This window comes from Bombina bombina, chromosome 1 (genome assembly GCF_027579735.1).
Source record: "Bombina bombina isolate aBomBom1 chromosome 1, aBomBom1.pri, whole genome shotgun sequence".
NCBI lineage: Eukaryota > Metazoa > Chordata > Amphibia > Anura > Bombinatoridae > Bombina > Bombina bombina.
In genome coordinates, this window is record NC_069499.1 from 613,364,618 (window position 1) to 613,387,299 (window position 22,682).

General features: G+C 39.0%; 1 protein-coding gene across 2 annotated transcripts in view; it reads right to left on the minus strand.

Annotated features, from left to right (window-relative positions):
- NHSL2 (NHS like 2) overlaps positions 1-22,682 on the minus strand; it is a 343,137-nt gene that overhangs the window by 159,608 nt on the left and 160,847 nt on the right. Inside the window, exon 1 of one of the 2 annotated variants that reach the window (XM_053698994.1) lies at positions 1,979-2,187. The exons of the other annotated variant lie outside the window; for it this stretch is intronic. Coding sequence (XP_053554969.1) covers positions 1,979-2,015 — 37 coding nt within the window. The 5' untranslated portion in view covers positions 2,016-2,187. Of the gene's footprint in view, positions 1-1,978; positions 2,188-22,682 lie in introns of those variants that run through there. 2 annotated transcript variants of the gene reach the window in all.

The window sequence follows — 22,682 nt, forward strand, 5'->3', positions numbered from 1 at the left end:
CAATTTGTTGCACACAGAATGACAGATACAGCTAGATACAATACAAATACATACACTGAAATACACAAAATATATTGTGACATACAGTTACAAATACAACATACTGTATGTGCCCTTTCTATACTACTTAAAGTGTAGGGAAATCTTCCCCCCCCTCATCATCAAATATTATTCATCTACTTCTTGCCATTTGCAAAGCATTAAAGGTCAGTTTCTATAGAAGCTGCTATTCAGATCTGTAATTTAAAAGCTTATCAACATAAGGTAGTGGAATAATTTTAAAAACTTGATCTAATGTAAAACAGCATAGTACAGTGACAGCTCACAATATGCATCTCATCAAATCAGATTGCCTCTATGACTATGTCAATATAACAGTTGTCACAAAGCCTCTGATGCTAGCTCTACAGCCCTTTAACCCTACCCAATAAAGTAAAAAATGTTCCTCTCTTTTGCATGATAAACTCTACTCCTTCCATTACTTACAAACCAAATGTTTGACCTAATCCTGCAGCACTACATTATAAAACTGAGATTAGAACCCACTGCAATCTAAATGTTGGCTCCGCCACCAAAAAGCCCCCAACATCCAAAGGACTCCCCCCTAGATGACCCCCTTCTAACCCTAAGCTAAAACTGTCCCACATGCAATTAACCCTAAATAATAATATATTTTCTTTGGAAAATAAAAGATTCACTGATATAGCAAACACTAATGTTGTGATGAACACAGTGATTCAAATATGCGCACAGATAGATAGATAGATAGATAGATAGATAGATAGATAGATAACATTAGATATATGTACCAGCTTATACATATTCATAATTTATGCATGGAATGAAAAACATTGTATGCACACTGATACATACAAACGTATACAAGTAGATAAACTAATATGCACACATATAACAAACATGTTGACACCATATGACTTGACACACACACACACTAATATAAATATAGACAAATGATTCATATACATAGGTGATGATACACAAATTGACAGATACAAAGACATGAATGGGTATGCTGAAAGACACACTAATACACTGATATGCACAAATAGATAAGAGCACTGACTAATACATGCAGTCATTAATACGTAATACATTATTTGCTGGATAATTGATTGTTGTATTACACACTATCATTATAGATATTGCTATTTATGCCAGGGACAACCACTATGTCTTTCCTAATTTATTTACACAAACAATAGCATAAACCATAAACTAGCATAGATGTGGCATAGGGACCAGTAAGAATAAATGGAGCATCAGAGACGTTACTGAGGTAATATTTATTAGAGTCACCAGCTACCATAGAGAAATGATTTTATGACTAAAACAGAATGTATAAAAAGAAAGTCACCCAATCCTACAAATGGGTGTGTCACAGCCTGTGGTTTGTAATCAAATTCACAGATCCTCACTGGGAGAGGTGAGTCCCACTACTTTATATATTAAAAAAAAAAAATACTAGAATACACTGACCACTGAACTAATCCTCTCCGCACATACTGCATTCACTTCCACTAACCCAAATGGCACCTTTATGACCTGGAAGACACAAATGTACCCCCCTACTGTCACCACCATTAGACCGTAAGCTAATAAAGAAGATTCTTTACCATACACAGCTATGTATACTTTATGATAATATATCTAACTTATAATAACCCCCAAGGGTGCAAATTCTTGTATGAATATGAACAAATATATAAGCATGTGTGTGTGTATATGAACAAATATATAAGCATATGTGTGTGTATGTATATATATATATATATATATATATATATATATATATATATTTATATATATATATATATTATACATACCTACAAGCATTATGCTGTATCTATCTCTCTGTCTGTCTATATATATATATATATATATATATATATATATCTCTGTATACAAACAACACAATAATAAGTCCACAAAACAATTTCTCCCTGCTGTTGATTCTTACCTTTGCTACGTGGGGTACCCAGCAGAGTTTTCGCCATTCTACTGCCTCCTTATCAATTCTAAATATCCAGAAATATCTGTCAAATCCAAGACTTTTTTTCTGCAGATCTCTAACAAACACGACTCCTTCAAAAACTGTTTCCTAAAAAAAGGAGGATCCTGCCAAGAACAGCTGTTCAAACTAAAATTCCTCTCTTGTTTGTTCTTACAGAAAAATGAGAGGAAAAGATAGACAGACAGACAGACAGACAGATAGATAGATAGATAGATAGATAGAAAGATTAGTTGGATTAAAATGTAGCTAGAGACAATATTTTCAGTAAATAATCCAGTTGAACAGTATAATTTTGCATGGTGAATTTATCCCACCTTGCTGCCCCAGAAAACAGTTCTATGCAGCATGTATGTCCAGGAATCATGCAAGGCCTGGTGCCCTCTGAATCACAGGCATGAGATAAGATCATGGATATGCAGGTACAGAGAAAGTCTCTGTTCTGTGTATACTTAGAGTGGCATATAAGATGCCCTCCGTTCAAACAGCAGATTGAGGAATAATACAGATTTGCAGGAGAACGTGGGGGGAGGAGAGGAAGGGAGCAGGAACTTGGTGTTTTATGAAGCGTCTCTCCCCTACTATTGTTTCCCCCCTCCCTATGTTTCCTTCCTTTACATAACGTAGTGTTTTCCTACATTGTGGGAATGGTTCAGGCAGTGTTGTTTTTTTTTGTATTATTGGGTGACCTTCTGGGTGCACAGTATCAGGAAAAGCTCACCAGGTACTGGGCTGTTATGTATTATAGGGTGACCTTCTGGGTGCACAGTATCAGGAATCGCTCAGCTAGTACTGGGCTGACATATAATGTAGGGTGACCTTCTGGGTGCACAGTATCAGGAATCGCTCAGCTAGTACTGGGCTGACATATAATGTAGGGTGACCTTCTGGGTGCACAGTATCAGGAATCGCTCAGCTAGTACTGGGCTGACATATAATGTAGGTTGACCTTCTGGGTACACAGTATCAGGAATCGCTCAGCTAGTACTGGGCTGACATATAATGTAGGGTGACCTTCTGGGTGCACAGTATCAGGAATCGCTCAGCTAGTACTGGGCTGACATATAATGTAGGGTGACCTTCTGGGTGCACAGTATCAGGAAAAGTTCAGCTAGTACTGGGCTGACATATAATGTATGGTGACCTTCTGGGTGCACAGTATCAGGAATCGCTCAGCTAGTACTGGGCTGACATATAATGTAGGTTGACCTTCTGGGTACACAGTATCAGGAATCGCTTAGCTAGTACTAGGCTGACATATAATGTAGGGTGACCTTCTGGGTGCACAGTATCAGTAATCACTCAGCTAGTACTGGGCTGACATATAATGTAGGGTGACCTTCTGGGTGCACAGTATCAGGAAAAGCTCAGCTAGTACTGGGCTGACATATAATGTAGGGTGACCTTCTGGGTGCACAGTATCAGGAAAAGCTCAGCTAGTACTGGGCTGACATATAATGTAGGGTGACCTTCTGGGTGCACAGTATCAGGAAAAGCTCAGCTAGTGCTGGGCTGACATATAATGTAGGTTGACCTTCTGGGTGCACAGTATCAGGAATCGCTCAGCTAGTACTGGGCTGACATATAATGTAGGGTGACCTTCTGGGTGCACAGTATCAGGAATCGTTCAGCTAGTACTGGGCTGACATATAATGTAGGGTGACCTTCTGGGTGCACAGTATCAGGAATCGCTCAGCTAGTACTGGGATGACATATAATGTAGGGTGACCTTCTGGGTGCACAGTATCAGGAATCGCTCAGCTAGTACTGGGCTGACATATAATGAATGGTGACCTTCCGGGTGCACAGTATCAGTAATCACTCAGCTAGTACTGGGCTGACATATAATGTATGGTGACCTTCTGGGTGCACAGTATCAGGAATCGCTCAGCTAGTGCTGGGCTGACATATAATGTTGGGTGACCTTCTGGGTGCACAGTATCCTGAATAGCACAGCTAGTACTGGGCTGACATATAATGTAGGGTGACCTTCTGGGTGCACAGTATCAGCAAAAGCTCAGCTAGTATTGGGCTGACATATAATGTAGGGTGACCTTCTGGGTGCACAGTATCAGCAAAAGCTCAGCTAGTATTGGGCTGACATATAATGTAGGTTGACCTTCTGGGTGCACAGTATCAGGAATCGCTCAGCTAGTACTGGGCTGACATATAATGTAGGTTGACCTTCTGGGTGCACAGTATCAGGAATCGTTCAGCTAGTACTGGGCTGACATATAATGTAGGGTGACCTTCTGGGTGCACAGTATCCTGAATCGCTCAGCTAGTACTGGGCTGACATATAATGTAGGGTGACCTTCTGGGTGCACAGTATCAGGAAAAGCTCAGCTAGTGCTGGGCTGACATATAATGTAGGGTGACCTTCTGTGTAAACAGTATCAGTAATCGCTCAGCTAGTTCTGGGCTGACATATAATGTAGGGTGACCTTCTGTGTACACAGTATCAGGAATCGCTCAGCTAGTACTGGGCTGACATATAATGTAGGTTGACCTTCTGGGTGCACAGTATCAGGAATCGCTCAGCTAGTATTGGGCTGACATATAATGTAGGGTGACCTTCTGGGTGCACAGTATCAGGAATCGCTCAGCTAGTACTGGGCTGACATATAATGTATGGTGACCTTCTGGGTGCACAGTATCAGGAATCGCTCAGCTAGTATTGGGCTGACATATAATGTATGGTGACCTTCTGGGTGCACAGTATCAGGAATCGGTCAGCTAGTACTGGGCTGACATATAATGTATGGTGACCTTCTGGGTGCACAGTATCAGGAATTACTCAGCTAGTACTGGGCTGACATATAATGTAGGATGACCTTCTTGGTGCACAGTATCAGGAATCGCTCAGCTAGTATTGGGCTGACATATAATGTAGGGTGACCTTCTGGGTGCACAGTATCAGGAAAAGCTCAGCTAGTGCTGGGCTGACATATAATGTAGGGTAACCTTCTGTGTAAACAGTATCAGTAATCGCTCAGCTAGTACTGGGCTGACATATAATGTAGGTTGACCTTCTGGGTGCACAGTATCAGGAATCGCTCAGCTAGTATTGGGCTGACATATAATGTAGGGTGACCTTCTGGGTGCACAGTATCAGGAATCGCTTAGCTAGTACTGGGCTGACATATAATGTATGGTGACCTTCTGGGTGCACAGTATCAGGAATCGCTCAGCTAGTATTGGGCTGACATATAATGTATGGTGACCTTCTGGGTGCACAGTATCAGGAATCGGTCAGCTAGTACTGGGCTGACATATAATGTAGGTTGACCTTCTGGGTGCACAGTATCAGGAATCGTTCAGCTAGTACTGGGCTGACATATAATGTAGGGTGACCTTCTGGGTGCACAGTATCCTGAATCGCTCAGCTAGTACTGGGCTGACATAAAATGTAGGGTGACCTTCTGGGTGCACAGTATCAGGAAAAGCTCAGCTAGTGCTGGGCTGACATATAATGTAGGGTGACCTTCTGTGTAAACAGTATCAGTAATCGCTCAGCTAGTTCTGGGCTGACATATAATGTAGGGTGACCTTCTGTGTACACAGTATCAGGAATCGCTCAGCTAGTACTGGGCTGACATATAATGTAGGTTGACCTTCTGGGTGCACAGTATCAGGAATCGCTCAGCTAGTATTGGGCTGACATATAATGTAGGGTGACCTTCTGGGTGCACAGTATCAGGAATCGCTTAGCTAGTACTGGGCTGACATATAATGTATGGTGACCTTCTGGGTGCACAGTATCAGGAATCGCTCAGCTAGTATTGGGCTGACATATAATGTATGGTGACCTTCTGGGTGCACAGTATCAGGAATCGGTCAGCTAGTACTGGGCTGACATATAATGTATGGTGACCTTCTGGGTGCACAGTATCAGGAATTACTCAGCTAGTACTGGGCTGACATATAATGTAGGATGACCTTCTTGGTGCACAGTATCAGGAATCGCTCAGCTAGTATTGGGCTGACATATAATGTAGGGTGACCTTCTGGGTGCACAGTATCAGGAAAAGCTCAGCTAGTGCTGGGCTGACATATAATGTAGGGTAACCTTCTGTGTAAACAGTATCAGTAATCGCTCAGCTAGTACTGGGCTGACATATAATGTAGGTTGACCTTCTGGGTGCACAGTATCAGGAATCGCTCAGCTAGTATTGGGCTGACATATAATGTAGGGTGACCTTCTGGGTGCACAGTATCAGGAATCGCTTAGCTAGTACTGGGCTGACATATAATGTATGGTGACCTTCTGGGTGCACAGTATCAGGAATCGCTCAGCTAGTATTGGGCTGACATATAATGTATGGTGACCTTCTGGGTGCACAGTATCAGGAATCGGTCAGCTAGTACTGGGCTGACATATAATGTATGGTGACCTTCTGGGTGCACAGTATCAGGAATTACTCAGCTAGTACTGGGCTGACATATAATGTAGGGTGACCTTCTTGGTGCACAGTATCAGGAATCGCTCAGCTAATACTGGGCTGACATATAATGTATGGTGACCTTCTGGGTGCACAGTATCAGGAATCGCTCAGCTAGTACTGGGCTGACATATAATGTAGGGTGACCTTCTGGGTGCACAGTATCAGGAAAAGCTCAACTAGTGCTGGGCTGATATAATGTAGGGTAACCTTCTGGGTACACAGTATCAGTAATCTCTCAGCTAGTACTGGGCTGACATATAATGTAGGGTGACCTTCTGGGTGCACAGTATCAGGAATCGCTCAGCTAGTGCTGGGCTGACATATAATGTAGGGTGACCTTCTGGGTGCACAGTATCAGGAATCGCTCAGCTAGTACTGGGCTGATAGATAATGTAGGGTGACCTTCTGGGTGCACAGTATCAGGAAAAGCTCAGCTAGTACTGGGCTGACATATAATGTAGGGTGACCTTCTGGGTGCACAGTATCAGGAAAAGCTCAGCTAGTACTGGGCTGACATATAATGTAGGTTGACCTTCTTGGTGCACAGTATCAGGAATCGCTCAGCTAGTACTGGGCTGATATATAATGTAGGTTGACCTTCTGGGTGCACAGTATCAGGAATCGCTTAGCTAGTACTGGGCTGACATATAATGTAGGGTGACCTTCTGGGTGCACAGTATCAGGAATCACTTAGCTAGTACTGGGCTGACATATAATGTAGGGTGACCTTCTGGGTGCACAGTATCAGGAATCACTTAGCTAGTACTGGGCTGACATATAATGTAGGGTGACATTCTGGGTGCACAGTATCAGGAATCACTTAGCTAGTACTGGGCTGACATATAATGTAGGGTGACCTTCTGGGTGCACAGTATCAGGAATCGCTTAGCTAGTACTGGGCTGACATATAATGTAGGGTGACCTTCTGGGTGCACAGTATCAGGAATCGCTCAGCTAGTACTGGGCTGACATATAATGTAGGGTGACCTTCTGGGTGCACAGTATCAGGAAAAGCTCAGCTAGTGCTGGGCTGACATATAATGTAGGGTGACCTTCTGGGTGTGCGGTATTAGGAAAAGCTCAGCTAGTACTGGGCTGACATATAATGTAGGGTGACCTGGGTGCACAGTATCAGGAAAAGCTCAGCTAGTACTGGGCTGATATATAATGTAGGGTAACCTTCTTTGTACACAGTATCCGGAATAGCACAGCTAGTACTGGGCTGTCATGTATTGTATGGTGATCTTCTGGGTGCACAGAATCAGGACATGTAGGGTGACCACTGACTGTGCATTAGGTTCTGAAAATGCTGGGGGGGGGTTAATGTAGAGTGACACTTTGACTGCACATTATTGGTAGAGACTCAGGAAACACTGGGCTTCCATGTGATGTAGGGTGACCATGCATATTATCAGGACAGGCTGAAACAGTACATGTTATCTATCTAATGCAGGGTGAACATCTAATGCCTAAGAACATGTTCATGATGGCCACAAACCGCGTTTGGTAATATTTTTAAACTCCAGTCCCCTATGTTCCCTTAAGATATACAGAATTATTCTACCTGCATACAGGTAGCTCAGTCATAAAAATAAATACATCTTTTTAAAAAAAAAAAAAAAAATCTGGTCTATTAGGAGAGTAGCCGGGATAATGCGACATACAAGTGACAAATTATCAGTATAGGCTCAGATAGTTGATTTGTATATAATGTAGGGTGATTTACAGCAGATTATTCCGCCAGACAATACTTAATCTCTGTACATTTTGTAGGGAAATGTAAATTTGCAAAACAGCTTCTCAGACACTTCCAAAGCTGCTACAACAAATCGCACTCTCATCATGGCTCATTAATGGTACCTTGTTAATTAATTGGCTCATTTGTGTGTATGTGAGAATTCCTCTTTAATTCTTCTGGGACGCAGGAGAGTCCATGTTTTAACCCCTTGTTACCTAAAGACGCCTGTACATTTCACAGATGCACCACTAAAAAGTCTGCATTAGACTTTGTTTAAACACTGTGATCAACATTATCTGCACACGAGTGGTGCAGAGCTCAGTGCTAACATGGGCAGAAATATAAAAATGTGGGAAAAGCCCTATATGAAATGCAAATAAATAAATAAATAATTAATGAAATACATAAATAGACTGTGTCATTTTATATAGTGTACATGGTAAACAACAGCATGGGAGTCATTGTTGCCTAAATATTTCCACATTTTGTATCATCCCTCACGTCTAAGTTCACTTTGTGTAGCAAAAAATAATAATAATTTAAAAACAAACAGAAAACAAAAAAGACTATGCATGCACGGTTAGTTGTCCTTTCACAAAATGCTATATTTTTTCTATTTTTCCACTGACCCAGTTGTCCCATTTATTTTGATACCTGTAATTTTTATTAGCTCCTAGAAACAAGGATCTACAAGCTCTAACGTCAACAACACAACAAAATGAGACTATGATGGTCACATGGTAGATATAAGGTCATGAAATACATTATTTAATGGTAGGTGATTGCCATTTTTATGTGACATCTGGAAAAATTCTCCAAGCTGGTTAAAATTTGACAACCAGGGCCGCCATCAGGGGGTGACAGGGATGACTCCTGTCAGGGGCCCAATGGGCAAGGAGGCCCCATGAGGCAAGATCAACTATTATTTTTTTTATATTTTTTTTATGGCAGCCACCAGAGGGTACTACAGCAGAGTGCTATTGAGCGTGGGAAATGGTATTACAAGGAGTAAAGTATTAGCATTTGAGAGGATTTCTGAGTGTGCACTAAACCACTATGCACAGTGTGAGACAGACTTGGCACTTAAGTTTGTACAGTGTGTGCCTGAGTCAGACAGCAGATCACTTTCATTTGCAGAAGAGGTAGGACTTACTTAGTAAATGTTTTTTATTTCTTTGTGCAACTTTGGATTGTAACTTTAGTGTGGTAGTAGTTGCATGGTGGGGCCAGGGATCCATAAAAACACATTTTTTTTAGCAATATGCAGCAGTGTATTTAGGATTATTTGACAATGCTGTAGAAATTCTATATTTAAAGCCATGCAGAAATGTTTCCTCCTCAATGCAAAAATGGTAGGTGCCCTTTTGGCAGATATGAGTTTTTTTATTTATTAATATATATATATATATTTTTTAATTACATTCCAGTTTACTGCCCCTTTATGCAAGGACTTTCCAGATGCAAGGAGGCATGTTATCTAAGATTTTTACATCTGCATAAAATGTTATACTCTCAGACTAAGATTGCTCAGTGTTTGAAATGAGACAGGTTAACTTAAAACTGTTCAGTTTACACTACAGCTGACTTAATTTGGAAATACATACAAAGAAGCCTAAATCCTGCATTTAACCAGATCTAATGGTATGAGACTGAGTACCACAGGTTATTGTTCCACCAAGACCATATAGAGTACAGCATTTTCAAAATTCATAAGTATAGCTGACAGATGGGAACATTTGTACACCATATTTGAAGTGGTGCTCTAGGTTGGGGAAAATGGGGAAAAAACAAACAAACATATGTCAACCTTTCAAAAGTACTTTTCTTTATCTAGCCATCTACCCAGTTCATTAATGTACAATTTTGAATTCACAGAATTATTTTTGTTTGCACATTTTTTTTAACATGCAATTTTTTTATCATGCATGTCACACACTGTTGATTTAGGGAATGCAATGTGCAGAAATGTTACCTCCTGTGAGTGTTTCTGTGGGTGTCTGTGCTTATGTCTTTGTGCTTTTGTATATAATGTAGGGTGTCTCTATGAGTGTGTATGCATTTTTTTCTGTGGGTCTCTCTGTGACGGTGGGTGTGTATGTCTTTGTGCATTTTCTGTTGATGTTTGTGAGGGTGTGTGCGTATGTCTTTGTGCTTTTTCTATGGGTGTCTCTGTGAGGGTGTGTATATGTATGTCTTTGTGTATTTTCTCTGGATGCCTCTGTGATGGTGGGTGTGTATGTCTTTGTGTGTTTTCTGTGGATGTCTCTGTGAGGGTGGGTGTGTGTATGTATGTATGTCTGTTTTTTCTGTGGATGTCTCTGTGAGGGTGTGTGTGTATGTCTGTGTGTTTTCTGTGGGTGTCTCTGTGAGGGTGTTTGAGTTTGTGTGTCCATTGTCTGTTCCTTTTTAGGACATTTTGACTTTACTACTGATTATGCACATCTTTCTACAGACTTTGAGACTAATGAGACCTTTCCGGAAGTCACCAATCCACCATTTAACCTTTAAATTATTGTTTAGGCAGTTCAGGGCCCTTCCTTTCAGCCACTACATGCTGTTGTCATCATTTAGTTGGCATCTTCCTTGACAAAAAGATAATCAGAACTCCATATTTTTTTTGTAAATCTCCTTTTTAGACAAAACTTGTTTGTCTTTGCATGTCTGCTAGAGTGTCTATAGTGAATCCTTATGTGTGAGTGTGTGTTTCAGTGTATGAGTTTGTTTGTGTGTTTGTCTTTGCGTGTCTGCTATAGTGTCTATAGTGAATCCTTATGTGTGAGGGTGTGTTTCAGTGTATGAGTGTGTCTGTGTGTTTTTGTGTTTGTGTGTTACTACCTTTACAACATTTCCAAGTTTGACAGCACTTAAGAATTAAGTGCATATATATGTTTTAGTCACTTGGTCAAAAATTGCACATGTCAAAGGGGGAAGGGCCCTGATCAATGGTTAAGTCAAGGGCCCCAAAATTTCTAGTGGTGGCCCTGTTGACAACTACATTTAAAGGTAATAAAATAACAAAAAACGTTTTACTGTGTCATGTGTGATGTTATCCATAAATTATATGGGACTTATCAAGACTTTCTCACTTTTGTATGGGCTGGCAGTATGTGTATATAACCATTTCCTCTTGGCACAAGCTTTGATCCTGTGCAACCTATTATATAAAAGTTAAGATATAAAGGAATTATAAAATCACAGTTTTAAAAGATACACTCAACTACATACCTGTACATCCCTAAATATGGTAAATGAAAATATTATATTCAAAGTAAGATATTAAGCTCCAAATCTATTCCTTTTTGAGCTGCCCTTTCCAGACTGCAGCTACCTTCATGCCCATTGCCCTGTGTCTATCTGTGCATGTGGGAAAATATATTCCTCCTGTTCTTTCACCTTGAGAGGGGAAGAAACAGGTCCTATAACTTCGCCATATCTGATTAACCCTGTATGGGGAGGAATAGACTCAAATCAATACCCCAAATCTATTTTAGGATGGGTCAATTTGATTTCCCATTGCTGCCTTATAGATCCATCAAACGTAACATATGCCTGCCTTATATCACTGTCCCTTTAAAACTGCCTTCCCTGCTACTGACAATCATACTGTTTGGGGAGTATCTGCATTCAACTTACCTGCCTGATTAATTAATTAATTAATTAATTAATCAATCATTTATCTGATTCCCTCAGCCTCTTTTTAAACCATCTCAGGCCTAATGTGCATTGCATTAGCTTTAAAGTTTTGTTCCAGAACAACAGAGGTCTGTGACAGTTCCTGCGTGGATTTTACCAGCATATTCAAACTACAGCCTTTTCTTTTAGCTATGCTGAAAATCATCTAATCACAAGTATCCATATAATTCCATTTTGTTTCCTGGACACTGCTACTTAACAAACTCTGAACTTTATTCTAAATTACAAGTATGCATTTGGTACTAATCACTCTCTAATTACTACAACTGCATCTTACTCAGAACTTTACAACTATTCTCTGCTACAAGTTGTCATAGCAGAAATATCATCCTCTAAATATGTTAATATATTCAGAACTCTGCATCTATGTGTTCAGTTAAACAGCTTTCCTGTGATTCTCCAATATATGCTCAAACAGTATTTAATGCCTTAAACTTGCAACTTGTCTATCACCTGTGCTGCTCTGCTTATTATTGACATACAGCTCTATATAATATTATGTACTGTGAACCTGCAACAAACCTTTGCATCTATGAGTCAATCTTCTACCAGTTTACTCTGAAGCCTGAACATCTTACATTGCTATATTTTTCACTCATGAATCCTGCAGCTACTCCTATTAACTCTAAGTCACAGTATCAATGTATGTTTCCATTAAAGCCAGAATATATTGTATACATATGTTTCACTCTCCATGAATTCTACAATAACTTCTTGCAACTATGAATCACAGAATATCATCTATCCACATCCAGAATACTCTTCCCTGGGTCAGGGGTCGGTGTCTCCAATTCCCTACCACTTCCCCCGGTCTGTGTCCGAGCGCATATACATCGGAACATGATAAAGGTGTTGCTGTACCACTTTGTTATGTTTATTTGTATATTGGTTGGATGTTGATCTTTCATCACAACACTTCTAGAATGTTTTATCCTCTATGTCTCTATACAGGGGTTTTTCTACTCATCTCTTCATTTCCCATGTAGCATACTAGAAATTTGGATTCAGAGACTGATCTTCTGCAAAAGGAGAATCCTCAACATTGTGAAATTGCTTTGAGGCACCCAGTGTTTCATTTACTCTCTTTTTGATATCGCAATATGATCAGTATCTCACCCCAAACGTTTGCAATGCATCTTTCAACTAAGTTTGATTGTTGGTTTCATTATGTATACAGTATAATTCTGACAACAAATAAGAGTTAATTAAAATTAAATCATGCTGCATGGTAAATTTAGTTCCCTCCTGACATTCTGTTTGGATATGGTCACTATAATGCTTCCCTCACAGACTCTTTATGACTAATATATACTCATGCCGTCTTTCTAACACGCCTCCCCCTATTTGTTGCATGTCCTTTCTCAACATCCTCCCACGCCATAATCGAATAGGTATCCTAGCAACAAAAGCAGCTAAAACTTTATTGAGCTGCCAGAAAACTATCACAGAAAATGTTTAACCAGCTTACTGCCAAATCTGTTTTCATACAGTCATTAAACTAAAGACATCAGGTCTCTATCCCCAGTGGAATTGGCCATTTTACCATTTGAACATATCATTGTCCCTTTGCCAATAAAGTGTATTAATGCTTTAACTCAATAAACATGTCAGCATCATTAAGATACATTGCTCAAACATGAGGCAGAGTTTTTAACAAAATACATGTCACTTCTAGCATACCCTGTGGGGTCTAATCCTCCAAACCAAATTATTATGGTTAAGAAAACTGTGAGATACATTGTGTACCTATGGTAACTGTCGTCACCACTGAATATATTTCCATAATGCACCTTAGTTTTTCCTTCTTAGCAGAATGTGGATGATTAAAACTCTTAGCACTTGTCAAGCATGACAGCTGTCACATATGCATACGTCCTGCTATAAATAGAAGTGTTAACACAGGTGTTTTGGGCCATTTGTTGTAATGTGTGTGTAACAGACTGCCCACAAGGAGGACAGCAGTGCAATAATAAAAAATATATATTTACAGTACAATAATATATTAACGGATATAGAGCATGTGATATTGAGGTATAATAGCTTACATCCATGTGTATATGTCTATCATCAATCTATCTATCTATCTATCTATCTATCTATTTATCCTCAAATAAAAAATAAATTTGCACCAGGGCCCTGTGTTGAGTAGGTCAGCTATTAGCACAACTACTGGGCACACTACAATATATGTATGTATAGATACATATTATATATTATGTACACACACACACAGACACATATAAAACCTTCAGATAGAAATACAATATAAATTAGAGATGCAATGATGATGGATGTCCAATTAGAATTTATCGGGGAAGAAGCAAAAATATATATAAATAAATAAAATACACAAAATAACAATATCAGTGGCAACACGTACAGCGAGAGAGAGTTGCTTGTTTTACACATGGTAGTATAAATGGTAGTACATTGGCATCAAAGTGGCTTAATAGGGTGATATATTTAAATATAAGGAGCAGAATCTCCTTGCTCCCTCTAGACACCCATAAAACCCCACATTTTTATTTTGTGATTCAGATGGAGTATACCATTTCAAACAACTTTATAGTTTACTTCTGCTATCAAATATGTTTCATTCTCCTGGTATTCTTAGTTGAAAAGCATGGAGATAATCTCAGGAGCATGCATGTGTCTGCTCTGCAGCACTATATGGAACAGTTTTGCAAGAATGTCATCCATTTACAGGAGCACTAGATGGCAGCACTTGTTACTGCCGTGTAGTGCTCCAGACACCTACCTAGGTATCTCTTATACCATGAGAACGAAGCAAATTTGATCAAAGTAAATTGGAAACTTTTTTAAAAGCTGTATGCTCCGTCTAAATTATTAAAGAACAAATTTGTGTTTCATGTCCCTTTAATAAAATACATAGATGCAATGGCATGGAGAGAAGCAATTAGATATAGTCACATAATTAGACCTCACTGGGCCCCAAGGCAAAATTTGTGGCGACCCCCCCCCCCCATTTCAACAGAACCCATTCCAAAGCACCACTAACAAAATTTATATTGTACAAACATAAAAGCTTCATATTTAATCAACATACCTGACTATTAACAGAAACCATATTCTATAAAATCTTTATTTAGGACTGGATGGGTGGCCCCTAGGCCCCTGTAGTTACTCTCATTGGCTACAGTCGAATGCTTTTTCAGGTTCTAAAAATTGTGACCAAATACAATGGGCCAGATTACAAGTGGAGCTCAAACTTTTGTGTGCGAGCATTAAGGGTTTTATCGCGGGTGTTTGTTAGGCTTACCGCTGGTATTACAAGTTGAAAGGAAACATGATCGCTTAAGCGCAATTTGGGATTTACACTAGAATGATTACTGCGACTCTGGTTAACTGTTTTAGCTCTGGTTAACTGTTTTGACAAATAAATAGTTGCACAAAACATATTGCAAAGTATAGTTACACTCAAAATAACACTATCTCATAAAACAATATTTATAAAAATATTGCACACAAAAGTTATAAGGGCTCAAAGATATGAGGTCTCAGGTGTTAGAAAAAAAGGAAAAGGCAGGCAAATTGCTTTAACATTGAAATACATACATATGCATGCCTAAAGATGTATATGTATGTATGTGTGTATTTACAGACATACTCTATATACACATATAGGGGCCTATCTATCAAGCTCCGAATGGAGCTTGATGCTGCTCCATAACCTGTCCGTCTGCTCTGAGCAGGCGGACAGACATCGCCGGAAATCAACCCGATCGTACTCGACACCCCCCTGCTGGTGGCCCATTGGCCTCGAGTCTGCAGGGGGCGGCGTTGCACCAGCAGCTCTTGTGAGCTGCTGGTGCAATGCTGAATACGGAGAGCGTATTGCTCGCCGTATTCAGCGAGGTCTGGCGGACCTGATCCGCACTGTCGGATCAGGTCCACCAGACCTTGATAAATAGAGGCCATAAACACATAAATACATATGTACATACATATATAGGCATATATAGAAATGCATCTCCAGTTAAATAGATGAAAGCATGTAAAATCATATTTATGCAATATTCATATTTAATAAAGATTTTAACTATGTATTTGCTGTAAATATTTGACATTCCAATGTTCTGCACATAGCAGAATATGTTCTAAGTATTTATAATTAGAAATTCCTAAATATATATCTGTACCTAAATGTAATTTTATATATATATATATATATATATATATATATATATATATATATATATATATATATATATAAACGCTGCAGGGAGGGTTCCAGCACTCTTCTTTGTACTGTGTCAGCAGCCGGGGTGCACTTCAAAAAATCTATATAGAAAAACAAGCACGGGGAAGGCACTCACCGTTTCAAATATAACCTTTTATTTCACAGATTAACGTTTTCGGGGTTGCCCCCGTCCTCAGACTGGTCTGAGGACGGGGGCAACCCCGAAAACGTTAATCTGTGAAATAAAAGGTTATATTTGAAACGGTGAGTGCCTTCCCCGTGCTTGTTTTTCTCTATATATATATATATATATATATATATATATATATATATAAAGCAAAAGAGTATTCCCAGCACTGTTTCTTTAGGATAACATCCTTTATTGAAGTTTCAAAGAAAAAAACAGCTATGTTTCGGGCCTACATAGCCCTTACTCATGCTATGTAGGCCCGAAACTTCAATAAAGGATGTTATCCTAAGGAAACAGTGCTGGGAATGCTCTTTTGCTTTGTCTATACCCTAGGGGCTGCAGGAACCTTTTTTCCTGTGAACTTAATAGACACGTTGGATTTGAATTGGCTTTACAGTGCTGTACCTTTGCTCTTTTTTTGTTTTATATATATATATATATATATATATATATATATATTTACATATATATATAGATACATATTGTACCAAAATATATCAGATATGTGTAGAAAGATGTATTTATGAGTAAATAGAACATATTCTTGTATGTGAAAAACATTGGAATGTGAAATATTCATATTTTTATGTTGAGTTAGCGCCCATAAGAATATGCAATCGGATTTGCGCGAGAGCAGGTTGTTAGGTTTTTTTCCACTTTTTTCCCATTTACTTCTATGGGGAATACGTGAATGCGCACGCGATAATATAAGTTCGGTTTTTTGATCTCGTTGGGGTAGCGCAAGCGTAAACAATTTACTTTCAAATCATAATATGAGCGCAACCCGACAAGCGCAAAACGCTTACTACTAGCGTAATTAACTTTCGAGTGGGAGTGTTAATTAGTGCTCCACTTGTAATCTGGCTCAATATGTATTAACGATGGTAGGAGCTTTGATCATGATTATTATACTTTATGCTTCTCTCCATTTGCATGAGAGCAGACTAGGGGCCCGATGATCTAATGGTCCCTGGGCTGACGAAAATTTAAAGGAATGCTAACCAGTACTTTCATTTCCCTGTTGGAATGATCTAAAGCCACTTTTTACCCTGAAAACGGGGTGTCTCGGTAAGGTATACTGCATTTTCGTATAGGGAGGAGATGCATACATTACTGAAGTGCACAATAAAATGTTATTTTAAAATCTTATATAATGAATAAATAATGAAAGTATAATACAGATATATATCTATATATATATATATATATATATATATATATATATATATAATTTATAATTTTATATTACAATCTCAAAGTGTTTAATGTCCCTTTAATATTTATGTATTTAACCCCTGCACAAATTGCACACCCCGTGCTAACCTGTCCTGTATCCAGGAAACAGCTGGTGATTGCAGAATAAGCAGTATGTTACAGTTGACATGAATATTGCTGCTGCTAATGCTAATAGTAATGCATTAAACTTATCCTTGTTACCAGGTCACATTGTTCCCATGTGGGACAGACACTTAAAGGGACACTGTACCCAAAAAAATTATTTTGTAATTCAGAAAGAGCATGCAATTTTAAGCAACTTTCTAATTTACTCCTATTATCAATTTTTCTTCGTTCTCTTACTATCATTATTTGAAAAAGAAGGCATCTAAGCTTTTTTTTGGTTTCAGTACTCTGGACAGCACTTTTTTATTGGTGGATGAATTTATCCACCAATCAGCAAGGACAACCCAGGTTGTTCACCAAAAATGGGCCGGCATCTAAACTTACATTCTTGCATTTCAAATAAAGATACCAAGAGAAAGAAGAAAATTTGATATTAGGAGTAAATTAGAAAGTTGCTTAAAATTTCATGCTCAATCTGAATCATGAAAGAAATTTTTTGGGTACAGTGTCCCTTTAAATCCACTAGATTTAGGAAAACAATCTAGTCAGAAAAAAAAACTATTGTTGCATTTGAAAGAAGAGAGTTTATTTGAACTACTTTTTCGTAATCTGAAAACAAATGTTCCTGCGCTAAATAAACACTTTCTTGTTCTGATAATTCAAATTTCAGTGTTCATAAATACAGTTGTATTGGAACACAACCACTCCCATTTATGTATGTCTTGTCTATCGCAGCTTTCTCGTTACAATGGCAGATTTAACTAGTTGTGACAGCTGGACAACAGCAAAAACATTTATAAAATGTAATACAGAAGAGAAGATTTTTTTTAGCAAAAAAAAAAAAATGAAATTAAGGAGACTACCAAATTAATTTGTCGTTCATTTGTTTGTCATATATTTTGAATTTAATCAAGTGCCTACAAAATTCCCTCTTGGCCCAAAAAGCCTAAAATATTTACTGTCTGGTCCTTTACAGAAACCGTTTGCTGACCCCTGTTCTATCCCACAGATACAGCTGTGAATAGATATGTACCGTAGTTCCTGTTTTCAAAAGCGACTTAAAGGGACAGTCTACACCTTAGTCATCTTAAAATCTTACTTTAGATTAAGCTGCAAATATCCTTCTGCACCCTTTCCATATCATACAGCAGTAACAGTAAAAAACATAATTTATGTAAGAACTTACCTGATAAATTCATTTCTTTCATATTAGCAAGAGTCCATGAGCTAGTGACGTATGACGTATGGGATATACATTCCTACCAGGAGGGGCAAAGTTTCCCAAACCTCAAAATGCCTATAAATACACCCCTCACCACACCCACAATTCAGTTTAACGAATAGCCAAGAAGTGGGGTGATAAAAAAGTGCGAAAGCATATAAAATAAGGAATTGGAATAATTGTGCTTTATACAAAATCATAACCACCACAAAAAAAGGGCGGGCCTCATGGACTCTTGCTAATATGAAAGAAATGAATTTATCAGGTAAGTTCTTACATAAATTATGTTTTCTTTCATGTAATTAGCAAGAGTCCATGAGCTAGTGACGTATGGGATAATGACTACCCAAGAAGTGGATCTTTCCACACAAGAGTCACTAGAGAGGGAGGGATAAAATAAAGACAGCCAATTCCTGCTGAAAATAATCCACACCCAAAATAAAGTTTAACGAAAAACATAAGCAGAAGATTCAAACTGAAACCGCTGCCTGAAGTACTTTTCTACCAAAAACTGCTTCAGAAGAAGAAAATACATCAAAATGGTAGAATTTAGTAAAAGTATGCAAAGAGGACCAAGTCGCTGCTTTGCATATCTGGTCAACCGAAGCTTCATTCCTAAACGCCCAGGAAGTAGAAACTGACCTAGTAGAATGAGCTGTAATCCTCTGAGGCGGAATTTTACCCGACTCAACATAGGCAAGATGAATTAAAGATTTCAACCAAGATGCCAAAGAAATGGCAGAAGCTTTCTGGCCTTTTCTAGAACCGGAAAAGATAACAAATAGACTAGAAGTCTTACGAAAAGATTTCGTAGCTTCAACATAATATTTCAAAGCTCTAACAACATCCAAAGAATGCAACGATTTCTCCTTAGAATTCTTAGGATTAGGACATAATGAAGGAACCACAATTTCTCTACTAATGTTTGTTGGAATTCACAACTTTAGGTAAAAATTCAAAAGAAGTTCGCAACACCGCCTTATCCTGATGAAAAATCAGAAAAGGAGACTCACAAGAAAGAGCAGATAATTCAGAAACTCTTCTGGCAGAAGAGATGGCCAAAAGGAACAAAACTTTCCAAGAAAGTAATTTAATGTCCAATGAATGCATAGGTTCAAACGGAGGAGCTTGAAGAGCTCCCAGAACCAAATTCAAACTCCAAGGAGGAGAAATTGACTTAATGACAGGTTTTATACGAACCAAAGCTTGTACAAAACAATGAATATCAGGAAGAATAGCAATCTTTCTGTGAAAAAGAACAGAAAGAGCAGAGATTTGTCCTTTCAAAGAACTTGCGGACAAACCCTTATCTAAACCATCCTGAAGGAACTGTAAAATTCTCGGTATTCTAAAAGAATGCCAGGAAAAATGATGAGAAAGACACCAAGAAATATAAGTCTTCCAGACTCTATAATAAATCTCTCGAGATACAGATTTACGAGCCTGTAACATAGTATTAATCACAGAGTCAGAGAAACCTCTTTGACCAAGAATCAAGCGTTCAATCTCCATACCTTTAAATTTAAGGATTTCAGATCCTGATGGAAAAAAGGACCTTGTGACAGAAGGTCTGGTCTTAACGGAAGAGTCCACGGTTGGCAAGAGGCCATCCGGACAAGATCCGCATACCAAAACCTGTGAGGCCATGCCGGAGCTACCAGCAGAACAAACGAGCATTCCTTCAGAATCTTGGAGATTACTCTTGGAAGAAGAACTAGAGGCGGAAAGATATAGGCAGGATGATACTTCCAAGGAAGTGATAATGCATCCACTGCCTCCGCCTGAGGATCCCGGGATCTGGACAGATACCTGGGAAGTTTCTTGTTTAGATGGGACGCCATCAGATCTATTTCTGGAAGTTCCCACATTTGAACAATCTGAAGAAATACCTCTGGGTGAAGAGACCATTCGCCCGGATGCAACGTTTGGCGACTGAGATAATCCGCTTCCCAATTGTCTACACCTGGGATATGAACCACAGAGATTAGACAGGAGCTGGATTCCGCCCAAACCAAAATTCGAGATACTTCTTTCATAGCCAGAGGACTGTGAGTCCCTCCTTGATGATTGATGTATGCCACAGTTGTGACATTGTCTGTCTGAAAACAAATGAACGATTCTCTCTTCAGCAGAGGCCAAAACTGAAGAGCTCTGAAAATTGCACGGAGTTCCAAAATATTGATCGGTAATCTCACCTCCTGAGATTCCCAAACTCCTTGTGCCGTCAGAGATCCCCACACAGCTCCCCAACCTGTGAGACTTGCATCTGTTGAAATTACAGTCCAGGTCGGAAGCACAAAAGAAGCCCCCTGAATTAAACGATGGTGATCTGTCCACCATGTTAGAGAGTGTCGAACAATCGGTTTTAAAGATATTAATTGAGATATCTTCGTGTAATCCTTGCACCATTGCTTCAGCATACAGAGCTGAAGAGGTCGCATGTGAAAACGAGCAAAGGGGATCGCGTCCGATGCAGCAGTCATAAGACCTAGAATTTCCATGCATAAGGCTACCGAAGGGAATGATTGTGACTGAAGGTTTCGACAAGCTGAAATCAACTTTAGACGTCTCTTGTCTGTTAAAGACAGAGTCATGGACACTGAATCCATCTGGAAACCCAGAAAGGTTACCCTTGTCTGAGGAATCAAAGAACTTTTTGGTAAATTGATCCTCCAACCATGATCTTGAAGAAACAACACAAGTCGATTCGTATAAGATTCTGCTAAATGTAAAGACTGAGCAAGTACCAAGATATCGTCCAAATAAGGAAAAACCACAATACCCTGTTCTCTGATTACAGACAGCAGGGTACCGAGAACCTTTGTAAAAATTCTTGGAGCTGTAGCTAGGCCAAACGGCAGAGCCACAAACTGGTAATGCTTGTCCAGAAACGAGAATCTCAGGAACTGATAATGATCTGGATGAATCGGAATATGCAGATATGCATCCTGTAAATCTATTGTGGACATATAATTCCCTTGCTGAACAAAAGGTAAGATAGTCCTTACAGTTACCATCTTGAATGTTGGTATCCTTACATAACGATTCAAAATTTTTAGATCCAGAACTGGTCTGAAAGAATTCTCCTTCTTTGGTACAATGAAGAGATTTGAATAAAACCCCATCCCCTGTTCCGGAACTGGAACTGGCATAATTACTCCAGTCAACTCTAGATCTGAAACACATTTCAGAAATGCTTGAGCTTTTACTGGATTTACTGGGACACGGGAAAGAAAAAATCTCTTTGCAGGAGGTCTCAACTTGAAACCAATTCTGTACCCTTCTGAAACAATGCTCTGAATCCAAAGATTGTGAACAGAATTGATCCAAATTTCCTTGAAAAAACGTAACCTGCCCCCTACCAGCTGAGCTGGAATGAGGGCCGCACCTTCATGTGGACTTAGAAGCAGGCTTTGCCTTTCTAGCTGGCTTGGATTTATTCCAAAACTGGAGATGGTCTCCAAACTGAAACTGCTCCTGAGGATGAAGGATCAGGCTTTTGTTCTTTGTTGAAACGAAAGGAACGAAAACGATTATTAGCCCTGTTTTTACCTTTAGATTTTTTATCCTGTGGTAAAAAAGTTCCTTTCCCACCAGTAACAGTTGAAATAATGGAATCCAACTGAGAACCAAATAATTTGTTACCCTGGAAAGAAATGGAAAGTAAAGTTGATTTAGAAGCCATATCAGCATTCCAAGTTTTAAGCCATAAAGCTCTTCTAGCTAAAATAGCTAGAGACATAAACCTGACATCAACTCTGATAATATCAAAAATGGCATCACAGATAAAATTATTAGCATGTTGAAGAAGAATAATAATATC